Here is a 16,789-nt window from a genome sequence, read left to right as displayed (position 1 = left end):
TATTACCACGCTGTAAATAAAATTAGAACATAGAACAATTACAGCACAATTCAGGCCCTTCGGCCCACAAAGCTGTGCTGAACATGTCCCTACCCTAGAACTTACCAGGCTTACCCATAGCCCTCTATTTTACTCAGCTCCATATACTGATCTAACAGTCTCTTGAAAGACCCTATCGTATCAGCATCCACCACCATTTCCGGCAGCCCATTCCATGCACTTATTAAAAAAATTTTAAAAAAAGTTTGCAGATGATACCACCGCAGTGGGCCATATCTCAAATAATAATGAGTCGGAGTACAGGAAGGAGATAGAGAGCTTAGTGACAAAGTGTCATGACAACAACCTTTCCCTCAATGTCAACAAAACAAGAGAGCTGATCATTGACTTCAGGAAGGGGGGCAGTGTACACACACCTGTCTACATAAATAGGTTGAGAGGGTTGAGAGCTTCAAGTTCCTGGGAGTGAACATCACCAATAGCCTGACCTGGTCCAACCATGTAGACGCCACGGCCAAGAAAGCTCACCAGCGCCTCGACTTCCTCAGGAGGCTAAAGAAATTTGACATGTCCCCTTTGACCCTCACCAATTTTTATTGATAGACCATAGAAAGCATCCTATCTGGATTCTGGATGCATTACGGCTTGGGATGGCAACTGCTCTGCCCGTGACCGCAAGAAACTGCAGAGAGTTGCGGACACAGCCCAGCACATCACGGAACTCAGCCTCCCCTCCGCGGACTCTGTCTACACTTCTCGCTGCCTCAGGAAAGCAGCCAACATAATCAAAGACCCCTCCCACTCTGGACATTCCCTCTTGTCTCCTCTCCCACTGGGCAGAAGATTTAAAAGCCTGAAAGCACGTACCACCAGGATCAAGAACAGCTTCTATCCTGCTATTATAAGATTATTGAAAGGTTTCCTAGTACAATAAGATGGACTCTTGACTTCACAATCTACCTTGTAATGACCTTGCACATTATTGTAAACCTGCACTGCACTTTCTCTGTAACTGTGACACTTTATTCTGCATTCTGTTATTGTTCTTCCTGTACCACCTCAATGCACTGTGTAATGAATTGATCTGTATGAACGGTATGCAAGACAAGTATTTCACTGTACCTCGGTACAAGTGACAATAATAAACCAATACCAATTCTCTTGCAAATTTCTACAGATGTACAGTGGAGAGCATCCTGACTGGTTGCACCACCGCCTGGTATGGAGGCTCCAATGTGCAGGATCACAAGAGGCTGCAGAGGGTTGTAGACTCAGCCAGCTCCATCACGGGCACAACCCTCCCCACCATCGGGGACATCTTCAAGAGGTGGCATCTCAAGAAGGTGGCATCCATCACTGGGGACTCTCACCATCCGGAACATGCCCTCTCCTCATTACTACCATCAGGGAGGAGGTACAGGAGCCTGAAGACCCTCACTCAACGATTCAGGAACAGCTTCTTCCCCTCCGCCATCAGATTTCTGAACAGTCCATGAACTCATGAACACTCCCTCGTTATTCCTTTTTGTTTTGCCCGATTTCCCCTAGAGGACATGGCTTTAGGGTGAAAGGGGAAAGGTTTAGGGGGAACTTCTTCACTCAGAGAGCGGTGGGAGTGTGGAATGGGCTGCCCTCTGATGTGGTAAATGCAGGGCCACTCTTAAGTTTAAAGAATAAATTGGATAGATACGTGGACGGGAGAGGTCTGGAGGGCTATGGACTGGGTGCAGGTCAATGGGACTAGCGGAATAAAGTTTTGGCACAGACTAGAAGGGCTGAATGGCCTGTTTTCTGTGCTGTAGTGTTCTATTTATTTATTGTGTAATTTATGGTAATTTTATGTCTTTGCCCTGTACCGCTGCCACACAAGAAGTTTCAGTACATTTCAGTCAGTGAGAGGAATCTGATGTAAGGAGGCAGTTTAACCGGTCAGTGGTGCAGCAGCCGGGGTGAATCGCCGGTCGGTGCTCGGCTTCCCCCTGGGTGGGGACCGTCACACACACACGGAAGCGGCGGCTGTGGGGGGAGAAGGTCGGCTGGGAGCTGAGGGAGCGCCGCGGTGCCCGGGGAGGCGGGCGGAGGGAGGGACAGAGGGAGGCGGATATAAGGCGGCCGCCCGGCGCACCCTCCCCACTGCGCCCGGACGCCTGTCAGCACACGCACCGCAGCCCAGCCCAGGCTCCGCAATTTCTTGCTGCGCCACCGACCGCCGACCGATGGCTTTCAACGTGAAAGTCTACCTGCTGGCCAAGGATGAGAGCAGCCGGGAGATCCGGCGCTTCACCGTGGACCACAGCGTCTCCACCAGCTTCGCCCACCTCTACAAGAAGGTGGGCAGCGTCTTCCAGAGCCTCCGCTCCGACAACTTCCAGATGTACTACAAAGGTGAGGGAGCGCCTCCCCCCGGGGCACTTGTTGTTGGGGGGGGGGGTCAGTGTCGCCCCCAACTCTTGGGGTCACCTTGTGCTCCTTGGCTTTCCTCTCCGCCCTTGGCCAGCTCGGGACACGGGACCTTCGACGGTCAGAAGGTCTCCAGGCCGATCTACTAATGCTGAGGAGTGGCTTCCCCTCCCTTACCTCCCTCCGCCCTCCTCCCTTTTCTTTCCTCCCCACCTTTCCCTTCCTTCTCCCCTTTTCCCGCCCTCCTCTCCTTTATTTCTCTCTTTGCTCAGCAACAATTATTTATGTAGTGCCTCCAGCAAGGAGCTAGACCAAACCCAGCACCCAGTAGAGTGTACCACCACACTGGGAGCTCCGGGGAGAGCATGAGAACAAGAAACAGAAACAGGAGTAGGCCATTTGGCCCCTTGAGCCTGCTGCTCCAGTCAACAAAATCATGGCCATTCTACTTCCAAACTATTCTCCAGAGTGCAAAAGGTGGGGGTGGGGGCAGATCTTGTTGAAGTGTTTAAAATTCTAGCGGGGTGATGTTCACGCTCTCCTCCACCCCCCTCCTCCTCCTTCCCCCCCAGCTGAGGAGTCTAGGATCGGGATACAGAACAAAGGGTCAGTTGTTTGGTACAGAGATGTGAAGAAACTTCTCCTGGGAGGGTGGTAAGTCTTTGGAAGTGTCTATCCTGGAAAGTTGTGGAGGCTTAAAGCAGAGATGAACAAAATCCCTAGACTGGAGGGTTCTAGGGATCATGCTGGAAAATGGTGTTGAGCTGGAAGGTCGGCCATGATCACAGTCATTCAGTATGGAAACTCTTGCGTGTTGCCCAACCAAGCTGGTCCTAATTGGCCAAAACCTTTGTCCTGTCTCCTGGAGAAGACTGAAAGGACCACGTGACCTATTCCTGCTCTTCTTCCTTGAGTTATGCAAACACCATTTTCCTCTCCCCTGCCCACATATCCCTTGATTCCTTTAATATCCAGAAATCCATCAACCTATTTAGTACCTAATCAGTGATTGAGCATCCAGAGCCCTCCAGGGTAGATGGATTGAAGGAAGGAGAGGTTTGGGGTGGGAACCCCACAATTAGGAACCCAGGCAGTTGAATGGCCACCAGTTGTGGAGCACTTAAATCTGGGGATGAACAAGAGGTTAGAAGTGGAGGAGATGGTGGAAGAGGCTTCCAAAGAGTGAGACCATGGAGGGATTTGAAACTGGGTTAGAAATTTTAAAATTGTTGCTTAACCAGGAGGTATTAACAGTGGAAACCCTGCACTGCCTACATCAGACATTCCAGTCCTGCTGGAAGTAAGACAAACTGGTGAATAGTTGCTGATATTTTCATGGAAAAATGATGTATACTTGTTCTAAAGCATGCAGGAGTGCACTCACAATTGTCTGCTGATTTGTTAGTATATTAAAGTAATTCTGTTAGAAGTGTAACAGGAAATTTTTGAGTACCTATCACTGTTCCATGCATGTGATTATTGCCCTACTTGGGGAAACTCCCTCTGTACTCTGGTCTGAAAAAAAGGTTTGACAGCTCTAAATGTCCTGTGATCTCTCCAGCCCTTTGGGGTGAGAGGGGCTGCTGGAGCTGGGGAGAGAGCCAGGTTCCCACCCTTACCATGAAAGTGCTTTTTGACTGTGGCTCAATGTTCTGTTGTGTTTTGTTTCCCTACCAGAGGAAACTGTTTTGATTTTTAGCATTTAAGAGTTGAGACAAAAAATGACAAACTTAGTGCCGTAATGGAGTTCAAAGTGTGACTTGACTTAAAATTTTCCGTTTAGATGCTGGAGTGTCATCTTGGTTCAGGTTGGATTGTGAAAGGGAATTTCCATTTTCAGCTGTCAACAGACATCAGTCTTGGCTCCCGTCCAGTCTGCTTTCTGTTTAAATTATGCAACACAACAGGAAAAACAAACATGCAGAACGTTCTGAGGAGCTGTCATTTTGCTTGAAGTCTAGTCCTTCCTTTTGCTTTGGATTCCCCACACCCTCATTAATCCCCTCAAGACATGGGCTCACAGAGTAATGCAGCACAGAAACGGGTCCTTCAGCCCAACTTGTCCATGCTGACCAAGAAGCCCATATCCCTCTAAACCTTTCCTATCCATGTGGCTACTACATTTTGTCATTGGGCAAAGCTCCCAGATGAAATTGCTTGGGCCATTTTCCATTAAATGGAGACACGAGACTGCAGATGCTGGAATCTGGGATGAACTTGGTGAGTCAGGCTGCATCCGTGAAGGGAAATGGATGGTCGATGTTTTGGGTCGAGACCCTTCATCTGGACCATTAAATTGAATTTGACCCAGAGCCCCACAGCCCCTGGGACAGTGACCAAAAGCTCAGCTAAAGAACTAGGGATTTAAGATGCGCCTTGAAGGGGTTAAGAGGGAACATCTAGACACCTGAAGACAGCTGCTAATTGAGGCATGAAAATAGGCTGGAAGAATGCAGCAATGTCCCAAGTTGCGAGGCTAGGGGAGATTAATGAAGGCAGTGGGAACTTTAAAACTGAGGTGTTGTTGGAAGCATGGATTGGCCAACTCCAGATGTGTTGGGAATCTGCCTCAACAGATCATTTATTCTTTAGTATTACCGCACACCATCATCTATCCTATCAGTGACATTTCTCAATGCCTTGGGACTAATTGGCCTGTATACTCTGGTTGACAGCTTTCTATTTACCTCCTTTGCCTCATTTCTCTGCCTGACTTCTCGAGTGCAGTCAATGATTGCTCGTGTGTGAAGGTAAAGATTGTTTTGTAAGTAGTAGCAGCAGCTGGTTCCGGCAATCTGCTGGTCTCAACACCTCCCCGCAAAAAAAACTCACTCCCCAGCCTTGAGTAAACTTGTTTCCCAACCACTCAGAGCCCTGGGATTCCAGACACTTGCAGCAAGCTACCTGAGCAAATCTCAGTATCTCAGTATTAGATGGCCACTCCCCCCACGACCAGTTTTTGTTTATTGTCATATGGGTAAACATACTCGGGATATAGATGCCGTGAAAAATTCTGTTTTTGCCGAGGCAGCGCAGGATAAGGAGAAACGGGAGCTAACAAACTTAAATTAACATAAATGATACATGAGTGTGTGGAAAATAAATAACAAACAATGACACTGTCTCTACATAGAGAGAAACCAATCAGAATTGTTTCCACTGTACATGTGTATAGGTTTGTCAGACCATGCCCCCTAGTGCTGGTTCTCAAGAGGAAATAGCAGCAACCCTGTCAAGCCCTCAAAAGCTTTCACAAGATTCTCTTTCAAACCTGAAAGAATTTGAGTCTGTTCTCTCTCTCTCCACACAGAGATTCAATCTGCTGACCACTATTCTGTTCCCCCTTCTCACTTACGACTAGTTTGTTTTGGATTAAACTCCAAGTTTAGTTTCATCAAACCTTGTAATTTAGCAAGACTTTCTTTAGTCTTATAGTTCAATCCCCTTCCTCTAAAGACCAGCATAGTAAATTGTCTGCTGGTAAATTCAGGGTTTGAGGTGAAACTGCAAGGTAATTTTTTTCCCTTGGTCTTTCCTCAGACGAGGAAGGGGACATGATTGCTTTCTCCACTGATGATGAGCTGTCGATGGCCCTGTCCTACCTTCAGGATGGAACCTTTCGTGTCTACATTAAAGGTAAGAATACCCAACTACTCCTTGCTAAAAATTGCTTTTAGTTGTCTAACATTCCCATTGGGATCTGCTGCAAATGATTTTTTTTATATACCCTGGAGGGGAAAATAGATGGTATCTTCCACACAAATAACGTACAATAAAATGTCCAAACAGGGTCAGCAGAGTGCTGCAGATGGGGCACATCACTGAAGCTTTTCATTTGTTACTTCAACTACTGTTCTAGCTTGATACAGCCATGTGTTAAATAAACCTGCTGACTGTAAAGTTAATTGGCTACACCTGTGTCAGTCATTGGCTACACCTGGCTTTGGACTTCCTGGGGTTGTGAAAGTCAAATAGATGCTTTTAGCACAAAGCCTCATCAGTGATGGTTGAGATCTTTCCTGCTTCATGTTATAAGATTCTGTTAACTGCAATATATAATGTGCTTAACTAAACTTCAAGCCCATTTGGTGGGTATGATCTAATTTCCATCACTTTACCCTTCAACAAATATAGGCATTCTTAACATTGTCCATTTAATCATTAGTCCAAGTAAGAAGCCTTGTTTAGTTTCTGCTCCCATACTCTTTGTCTCCAATTTGGAACGATGATCAGCAATAGTCATTGTAAAGGGTTTACAGGAGGCTTGAAATGGTTTTTGCAGTTTTAAAACTGTTACAGGGAATTGAAACTGTCATTGTCTGAGCTCTTGTAGGATGGTAATGCAATAAGCCTTGTCAATCTTTTAAACAATTATGTTTAAGATTAATATTGGGGATATGGGCAACACAAGCAATTATGGTTCTCTAACTGGGCTGAGAAGGAAGTGGTGAACTGTGCCTTGTAGTTTGAGTGACACCTCTTGATGTGGCAGAGCAGATACTGGTGTGGTTAAGTGCCAAGCATGTTGGTATAGAACTGGAGTCACCGGACAAGAACAGATTTCCTTTCTTGAACATTGGTAAACAACTGGGACTTTCATAATTCCCTTGCTCTTTTCCCAATCTAGAAAAGAAGGAATACAAACATGGCCAGGACAAGGCTGCTGGGATGCTTCATCCAAACATCATCTGTGATGCCTGCAATGGCCCAGTGATTGGCCCTCGCTATAAGTGCTCCATGTGCCCCGACTATGATCTGTGTGGCAGCTGCAAGGGAAAGGGGTTCCACAAGGAACACGAGATGATACTCCTGCAGACCCCACAATTCTTCCATCCATTTGAGGTGAGACTTTTATTTTGTATAGTTCATAAATGTATCAACTTGGTTGGGCCATTTCATGAACTTTGGAGTAGTATCAAAATCTAGAGCCAGTTGCACTCAGAATAAATGTAAGTACTGAACAACACCACCTTGGAAAATACCAAGTTTAGATAATGGGGCAATCTCACTGGTTGGGTTCACCTGGATTATTGTTTAATCTCCTAATAAACCACAGCAGTTGATCTGAGTTCTGTATCTCCAAGGGCCCTATGGGTTTGGGAACCAGTTCTGTGGAGATTAGTAAAGCTGATTTTTTTTTTCTTCTCATTGGAAGAGAGCAAAAGGGAGGTGTGACAAAGGTAGTAAAAATCTTGTAGAATTTAGAATAAAGGAGGAAAAAACAGTTCGGGAGGGTTAGTGATCAGGAAACTGATTGAAGGTGATTGGTCAGGGTGGAGGGGGGGAATCGGGAGGGAGATGAGAAATACTGAGGCAGAGTTGTGATCTGGAAGCTTTCCTTAAAGGGCAGTGGAGGCAGATTTAATGGGGACTTCCAATAGGAAATTAGATAATACTCAAATTGCAGAGATTGTGCCAGTTCTTTGAAAGAATTTTCCCAGACACAGTGGGCCACCTGTGCTGTGTTGGGGACCTAAGGCAGTAGTAATAGCCTTGTACTACTTTAGGAATGCCTGGTTAGATGAGTGTTTGGCTGGGAGATGCAGTGTTACCACCCTGGTAACTTACCACTTGAGTGGGAGCTGGCATTGACTCTCACCAGTGTAACTTGAGTATACCGGTCACTGACTAATTACAAACCAGAACTGTTGGTGAGTAACTCTGGTTTGGATCTTCTGGTTATGCAGTATGCTGGATAAATCTCTATGCAGAAAGCAGAGCTAGATTAATGCGCAGGTGTCAACTTCATATTCCAGGGCTGAGTCTTTCTCCCACACCCTCACATTCTTCATTACCAGACTCCTGAAAAATTTCAATGCAAATGTTTCTCCAAATCACCTCCATTTAAGCTGCTTCCACTGTTTTTAGCCACATATTGCAGATGATCATTTGAGTTTCACTATAATAAAATTTCTCTTCCTCTTCCTTTTGATTTGTTCTTGCTAGTTATTTTAAATCTCTGCCCTCTCAGTTACCAACAGTTCAGCACAAAAACTGCTGCCAATCCTGAATTCAAGACCCTACCTTTGACCCAGCCTTGCTTAACCCACTGCACATAGTGTGTTGTGTTGCTGTTTAATTATGGGTGTATCATAATCAATAAATGCCATCTTAAAACAATTGGTCTAACTGTGTCATTGTAGTTAATGATTTCCCTTTTGACTTTGCACAAGTTGTATTTATTTTAACAATCCACATCTTTCTCTTGCTGTGGGTAGCGGATTCCCAGAGGAATGTGGTTCCATAAGAAGAGGAATGCAGGTCCATGTCGCTGGGCTATGGTACAACAAGATTCCTGCGCTCAGGCTGCATCGTGCCCTGGTAGACAGCAGTCACCAGCAACTGAGCCAACCCCAGCTGAGCAAGGTATGTTAGTTAATGATGAGAAAACAACCCCTTCCTACACTGGGCACCTGCTGTAGCAAGGGAAGGCCACTGACTTTTAAACTAGAACATTATGCAGAATAGTCCCAGGCTGAGGTCCTGTGGTTGTTTCAAGACCTGAGAATTGTACGAAGGTGGTGAGGACAGTTGTTCATCACTTGTACTTGGAGTTTTGCAAGAGTGAGTGAATATAACCTACTGCTCATGACTGGAGGTTCACTGGCCAAAAGGCAGTGATTTCAGGTGACTGACAGCAGCAGGAAACACTTAACATGGTGAGGCTTATACAGTTGTACAGCACAGAAACAGGCCCTTTGGCCCATCATATCCGTACCAACCATTGAGTACAAAAACTGAACATTGGAAGAACTTGGTGGGTCAAGCAGCATCTGGAGTTGATGTTTTGGGTTGAGACCCTGCATCAGGACTTGTGGGGGTGGGGAAGAGGAAAAGTTGCCAGTAGGTAGGGGGATGGGATGAAGGCTGGTGGGTGGAACCAGAAGGGAGGGAATGGTGGGGGTAGGACAGGCTGGTAGGTAGGGTGGAGCCAGTTCATCATTTCCCTCCCCATTAGGTTCCACCTATCACCTACCAGCCTCTATTTTCCCCCTCCCCCTGTACTGCTATACACTGGCAATCTTCCCCACCCCCTGCAGTCCTGATGCAGGGTCTCAACCAGAAACGACAACTTGCATCTTTTACCTCCACAGATGCTGCTTGACCTACTGAGTTCCAGTGTTCTGTCTTTGTTCTAGATTCCAGCATCTGCGGTCTCTTGTCTTCAAAGTCAGTCGAATTTGTTTTCACAAGTCCATGGGTGCAGTGAAAAACTTGCTTGCAGCATCACAGGCACACAGCATCAGATAAGCAGCATTGATAAGACATAAACAATTTTTACAAAACAATGAGAACAAAAGCACGCCCACTTTAGTGCCAGCACCACCATTTCTGTATCTGCCTGCTCCAACATTCAGTAAGATTATAGTTGACCCTTGGTGCTACTTTTCCTGCATTAACACTATATCCCTTAATATCCAAAAAAAAATCCCTGCCTTGGATGGACTCTGCATCTGAGCCCCCACAGTCTCTTGGGCAGAAAATTCAAGGTTTGCCACTCTCTGGATGAAATTTCTCTTCATCTCAGTCCTGAATGGCTGACCACTTGTTTTGAGACTGTGTTCCTGGTTCTTGATACCCAGGCCAGAGGAAACATCACTGCATCTACTCTTCAAGTCCTTCAGCACTGTTTCAGTGAAGTCAGAATCAGGTTTATTATCACTAACATATGTCGTGAAATTTGTTGTCACAGTAGGTAAGACTAGCACCTGGGGACGTTGCCTCAAGATTTGGGGAAAATAGATTTGGGATGGAGTTAAGGAGAAACTGCTTTTCCCCAGAGAGTAGTGAATCTGTAGAATGCTCTGCCTGGATTTAAGATACAATTAGATTTTTGCACTTTAGTAGGGGAATTAAGGGTTGGGGGGGGGGGAAGGAAGGGGGAGGTGGAGCTGAGTCCACAGCCAGATCAGCCATGATCTTATTGAATGGTGGAGCAGGCTCGACAGGCCAGATGGCCTCCTCCTCTTATTTCTTGTGTTCTTATCAGCAGTACAGTGCAAGACATAAAAATTACTATAAGTTACAAAAATAGTACAAAAGAGGAATAATGAGGTAGTGTTCATGGACTGTTCCTGAATTGTTGAGTTTGGGTCTTCAGGCTCCTGTACCACCACCCCAATGGTAGTAATGTGTATAGAGGGCATGTCCCAGGTGGTGAGGGTCCTTAATGATGGGTGCCACCTCTTGATGTCCTCAGTGGTGGGGAGGGTTATGCCCATGATGGAGCTGGCTGAATCTATGACACTCTGCAGCCTCTTTTGATCCTGTGCATTGGAGCCTCCATACCAGGCTGTGATGCAACCAGTCAGAACACTTTCCACTGTACATCTGTAGAAATTTGCAAGTCTTTGACATACCAAATCTCCTCAAACTCCTCTCAGCCATTCTGCTAAACTTGAGAGTACAGACCTGGTCTGCCATGTTCTCATCCCATAGCACAATTCCACCATCCCAGGGATCAATCCAGCAATTCCCTCACTGCAGTCACTGCATTCTGCTGTTTGTCATTTACTTGCACAGAAGCAGGCCTTCATACCACTTGGGAGTTGTCGGACTGCCTGACTCAGGCAGGTCTTGTTAGATGCACCTTCTTGCATTCAGCCCCAACTTTGCTCCCTCACCCTGATCCCAGCATCTAATTATCCCTGGATACCTCATTTCCCCAAATGAGGAGCGTATGTCCTTGGGCTCTAGAACCAAACACTTTCCAACCTGCTGTAAACTGATTAATCAACAGTGTAACAGAATATTAAACAGGAGTTTTTATAAATTCACACTACTTGTGTAAGAAAATAAAATGGAATAGTAGGAGAAATTGTAGCAGACTGTATGAGGAATGTCTCCTGTATGTGTTCTGTCTCCTCTATGTATAATCTGCAGCTTCTGAGAGCCACAGCCAGAGCCAGGATAAGAACGTGAGCTACTTGCAGAGTGTGGGCCGAAATGTGGCTGCAATGTTGAGCCCCCTGGGTAAGTTTGAAAGTTTCTGCACCTGTTGTCACCTGCCAATAGCCCTAACTCCTACTCTGCCCAAAGGCACTCTGATCAAATGGCAAAGGGGGAGGAGGACTGAGCATCCAAGACGGTCACCAGTGTGACCCCTAAGCCCCAGAACAATGCTTGAAGTAAAAATGTCAGCTAGAGCAGTCACATTTCCTGTCCTTTTCCAACATCACTCTCTGCCTCATGATTTGCAAGGGCTAAACTAAAAAGTTAAGTTCTATTATGGGATGGGTTTTGCTAACCAGGCCCACACCTACTTGTGTGGAAGAGGTGGCAGTGAGCTGCCAAATGCATGCCTTTTGATGCAAGGAGAAAAAGCAACTAGCACTTTCTTCTTTGTTTATCCAGCTGTTCCCTGTGGTAGTGAGTTCTGTGTTCCCTATTAAATCTGCTGGTGATGGTCTTGTGTTGATGGCTCCCTATTTCTCCTGCCCTTCTCTTCTGTCCACCCTGTATACAAAGACCACTAATCAGTTCACCCCTCTATCTTTTGGCTAGCGTGGCAACCTGATTGGTCATTCCTTATAGAGACATGAGATTCGGTGGGGCAGGAGCAGGCAGTACTGGGGCAGTTTAGCTCGTGAACCTTGGGTAGGAGGTAGGAATGGGTGGTACAGGGTTAGGGAACAATTTTTCTGTTTTTATACTGGCTATCTTCCCCTCTTTCTTTTCAATCCTGATTAAGGGTCCATTTCCCTCCACAGATGCTCCTGAGTTCCTCCAGCTCCTTTTGTGTGCTGGTCATTTCTGATGGTTGCTGCCTTTTGGTTTCATTGTGAATATTTTAACACCACCTACAGCATCTGTCTAATTTGTAATGTGGAAACCAAACCTGTTCTTGTTTTGGGTTACAGGTATTGATGTCGACATTGATGTGGAACACGGGGGCCAGCGGTTCAAAGCTGCTGAGTGCTCCATAAACAGCCAGCCAGAGTCTGCAGGCAGCAGTGCACACTCTGATCTACTGACTGCCAACCAGAACAAGCCGAGAGGAACCTCCAGCCTGGAGCAGAGTGAAGCGGTTCTAATGGATGTGGAACAGTCTGTCCCAAATCCAAACTCTTTGGTGGCTTTTACTCCAATAGACGGGGAGTCCAAGGTAAAGGGAATTGCTTCAGTGTTTGAGCAGCCAATTTGCTTTGTTTCCTGCAGTGAATCTTAAAGTACCTATCATGGTCAGCAGTTGTCTAATAAAATGGTGGAGTAAGCTTGAGGGTTATTGCTACTCTTAGTGTTATTTTTAAAATGCAGGAGCTAATGAATCTGAGTTAATTTGCAAAATGTCCATGATCTTCCCAGATTTACTTGTTTATAAAAATTAGTTGAACCTCTTCTACTTCCTGACAGACTTCCAGTGTTGACAGCAACAGTGAAGAGGAATGGACTCATCTTTCACCAAAAGGGGTTGATCCATCCACTGGAGAGCTGCAGTCAATGCAACAACTTAATCTGCATGACCTTGAGGAAGAACAGTCATCAAACCTGCAACGAGGACCTGAGTCCTATGAGCAGGGACCCACTGGTCTGAGGGAGGCAGCTGTGTATCCTCACCTTCCACAGGGTAAGTGTGGCTTTCAAGCTGAGCTGTGTAGTTGTGTATCTGACTAGTTTGGAGTGCTTCAAATGTATTCACCCTACATAACAATCTTTGAGATTCCATTGACCAAGTGTATCCCATGTGGCTGGCTAACACCTAGCCTATTGTTGAGCTTTGTACCATAAGTAAGAAGCCATTTACTCCAAGTGGTCTTTACTGGAATGTATGCTCCCACAAGGCTCCTCCCAACCCTCCTATCAGCTCAAGAACAGCTTCTTTCCCACTGCTATCAGATTTCTGAACCATTCACCTCTTTGACCCCTTCCCAGTGGTGCTGCTACATTCTCAACCCCTTCATTCTACATCTATTTTTGTCACTTCAGCATTTCTGTTTGCACTACTGTACTTTGCACAATTCCATTGTCTAGCACTTGTCACTGTATTTATTGCCATGTATGCAATTTACTGAGCTTTTTGCCAGCAAGGAATTTCATTGCACCTTGCATCTGATTCTAAACTAATCTGAATTCTAAACTCATCTGAATCTATACCTCCCCTCTTATTACCCTTTACTGAAGTATCACTTTCCACTTTTAGGCTAAGTTATTTGAGATGTGTGCATTCTCTTTCAGATGCAGAGCCCCGGCTGATAGAAGCCCTGTCTCAGATGCTGTCCATGGGGTTTCACGATGATGAAGGCTGGTTGACCCGACTCCTGCAGGCCAAGCAATGTGACATTGGAGCAGCACTGGATGCCATGCAGCCTGCCAAGGGGTCAGCTCGCCAATGAACCACTTTGAGGCAGAAAATATCCACCAGCAGCAAACATCTAATTATTCTACTGTTGCAATATTACTAGGCTGTTGCACCTTCTGTTAATGGATTGCAACCATACTCATTGTGCTTAAACCATTCTGCTTCTGAGAGGCTTGGCAGGGCTCAACAGGTTCTCAGTTGACCCATTTCAATTAGTAGCCTGGAACCTTCCCACTTCCAGGTATCTTTCTCACAACAGTCAATGTTTGATTGGATTTTTTAAAAAATTATGGCTAAAGCTTTTTGGTCACCCAAATTACTTAGTATTGTGTGAAAATAATCCTCTTGTATGGGAGAAATTCAACTTGTTGGTTTTCTAGCTTGGATAGTAATTACTTCATTTCATCACTGCTCTATTCACAATACTGTATTCCAGGCCAGTCACTTCCTTTGCTATGATTTAAGGGACACATGCAAGAGAAGTACAAACTTCACAACTATTATTGGAGCAACTGTCTACCACTCACTATGAAGTAGCCACTTTGGTTACTGGGTGAGGTGCAGACTTGATGGAAGTAGTTGGATAATAGCAGTACTGATGTACAGGAATTGTTTTTGTTTAGTTTCTTTGTTCGTTGTCAGGCACCACAATCTCTTAAAAATAAAAGAGGGACCAATCTCTGTTTGTGCAGAGGAGAGAGAGAAATAAATGTTCCAAGGAGCCTTGGAGAACACTCTCTGGGAACAATGAGTTGAGTCACTGCTTTGTAATTGCAGGCAGGGTAACTCCAGCAGTAGCTCCCTCTTCCCTGTAGTGGCTATAGAAGCCAGAGGAGGGAGATTGCATGTTAAAAGGGGCCAGGCAGGTGCATGATGCCTTCCTTTGGTGCAATAAAGGAGCAAGACTGCCTGAAGTGTTTCCCAAGTGCAAACAAATAGTTGACAGTAAGCAACATGAGATCTTAAGGAATTGACTGGAGCTCAAAGAGCTGGGCTTCAGGGAGCTGCTTGGAGGGCAAGGCAGATGTGCTAAGAGTTTTAGCAAATGAAGTCACAGCTACCATTAAAAACCAAGGGTGAGTCAGGAGCCAGAAAGGAGTGAGCTCAGCATTAAAACTGGAAGGAGCCAGAAAGGAGTGAGCTCAGCATTAAAACTGGAAGGAGCCAGAAAGGAGTGAGCTCAGCATTAAAACTGGAAGGGGCAAGACCATGAAAGTGTGTGAAATCAAAGATCAGAATTTTAAAACATTGGTGGACAACCAGTCATCTTTTTATCAACAAAGATGTACAGTCTTGATGTAAGGCAGACCCATAAAACTCAGGACAGGCTGTCTGCAAGCTACAGAGGAGGTGCAAAAGAAGGTGTGGCTGCCATTGGCTTTCTTCTCACTCAGCTGATGTAGTCTAAAACAACTTGAATGTATCTCTCTCTCTCTTTTTTTCTCCCATGCACTTCATGTAAGTTTCCCTGTGTTTCAGTTCAGCCCTGCTCAGCCCTAGTAGAATGATCTTTAAAATTAATTCAGCGTCAGAACCTCTGTATTTGTTATTTTATTCCTAGCAATAAAAAGATGCATTTTAAAAAGCAAAATGATGGTGCATTAAAGTGATTGAGAGCGTGAACACTAAAAAGTTATGGCAATTTTGCACTTGCTGCACAAGTTCACACACAAGCACCATGTGGTCAATAACCAGTCAGTGATCTGGGTTCAATTCCAGCCACTGTCTGTAAGGAGTTTGTATGTTCTCCCTGCATCTGTGTGGCAACACATGCAGGCTGTCCCCAGAACACTCTATGCAAAAGATGCATTTCACTATGTACATGTGACTAATGACAATATCTGGAGTAGCAAGGTAATTGATATGGAATCATTGTGTTAGGGGACTTGCTTCCAACACTAGGGAGAAGGTTTAACTAGGGCTAACAGGATGCTTGAGAGAGCTGAAGATGTGCGGAGTGCCCTCCTGCCTTTCTCCATTCTGTACTGCAGCTGCAATAACCCCCTCTGCATGTATTTCCACAAACAGCTTCTAAAAGAAATGAACAAAGTGGCTACAACAGGCAGATGTTAACAGCACTAGAAACATCAAGTCTTGGGTGTTGTCAAATAGAACAAAGAATACAGAATCAAGGAAAGGCACCAACTCTTTAAAAATAAATTGGCCATGTAGAAATTTTATTAAATCACATGATTGTATGAATCTCTGGTTAGGTTGCAGCAGGAGCATTTTATAGAACTCGGGGCCCCCTACCAAGAACCTGGAAGGGGGGGGGGGTGGGTGGTCAATTGTGTGGACAGGCTGAAGAATCTAGTGATTTTTCTCTTAAAGAAATTAACAAGATGCTTTAATGGAGAAACTATTTCTTCTAGCATGCACGCACACACACACACACACACACACACAAAAAAATACCAGGAGAGCTTGTGGCAGTAAGTTAATGGTTCTGGTGGTGACACCACTGTAATCAGTAATACAGGTAGGTGATTAATTTCCTCCTTTGTCAAAGGAACTGTCAGGTGATCAGAACGTGAGCAAAAATATGATGGGAGGAATATCAATATGCTGATATCTGGTGAGTTGGCATCTAAAAACAAACAAGCAGATCCCCGATACACTTTAAACAGAGTGATAGATTCATAGGGCAATACAGTACAGATACAGGCCTTTCGGCCCACCCAGCTAGACCCAATTCCCTGCGTTCAGCCCATATCCCTCCAAGCCCCGCCCCTCCAAGTACCTATCCAAGTGCTTCTTAAATGACACTGTTGTACCTGCCTCACCCACTTCCTCTGGCAGCTCATTCCATATACTCACCACCCTCTACGTGAATGTTGCCCCTCAGGTCCCTTTGAGATCTCTCCCCTCTCACCCTAAACCTATGCCCCCTAGTTTTAGACCCCCCCCTACCCTGGGGAAAAAGACTGTTATTGTCCACTTTATCTACGTCTCTCATAATTTTAAACATTTCTATACGGTTGCCCTTCATTCTCCTGCGTTCCAAGAAATAAAGACCTAGCCTGGCCAACCTCTCCCTATAACTCAGGCCCTCTAGTCCTGACAGCATCCTCATAAATTTTACGTCTTTCC

At 45.4% G+C, this 16,789-nt stretch overlaps 1 protein-coding gene across 2 annotated transcripts in view; it reads left to right on the top strand.

Annotated features, from left to right (window-relative positions):
- Window positions 1–15,290, top strand: part of sqstm1 (sequestosome 1) — a 72,714-nt gene extending 57,424 nt beyond the window's left edge. Inside the window, exons 1-8 of one of the 2 annotated variants that reach the window (XM_052015207.1) lie at window positions 1,940–2,385; window positions 5,941–6,036; window positions 7,028–7,242; window positions 8,619–8,766; window positions 11,284–11,373; window positions 12,261–12,505; window positions 12,754–12,967; window positions 13,576–15,290. In XM_052015207.1, coding sequence (XP_051871167.1) covers window positions 2,217–2,385; window positions 5,941–6,036; window positions 7,028–7,242; window positions 8,619–8,766; window positions 11,284–11,373; window positions 12,261–12,505; window positions 12,754–12,967; window positions 13,576–13,733 — 1,335 coding nt within the window. In that variant the 5' untranslated portion in view covers window positions 1,940–2,216 and the 3' untranslated portion in view covers window positions 13,734–15,290. Of the gene's footprint in view, window positions 1–1,939; window positions 2,386–5,940; window positions 6,037–7,027; window positions 7,243–8,618; window positions 8,767–11,283; window positions 11,374–12,260; window positions 12,506–12,753; window positions 12,968–13,575 lie in introns of those variants that run through there. The other variant, XM_052015209.1, reaches the window with a different exon arrangement.
- The last annotated feature ends 1,499 nt before the right edge of the window (window positions 15,291–16,789 follow it).

This window comes from Pristis pectinata, chromosome 4 (assembly GCF_009764475.1).
Source record: "Pristis pectinata isolate sPriPec2 chromosome 4, sPriPec2.1.pri, whole genome shotgun sequence".
Taxonomy (NCBI): Eukaryota; Metazoa; Chordata; class Chondrichthyes; order Rhinopristiformes; family Pristidae; genus Pristis; species Pristis pectinata.
This window is presented reverse-complemented; position numbering and strand designations above follow the sequence as displayed.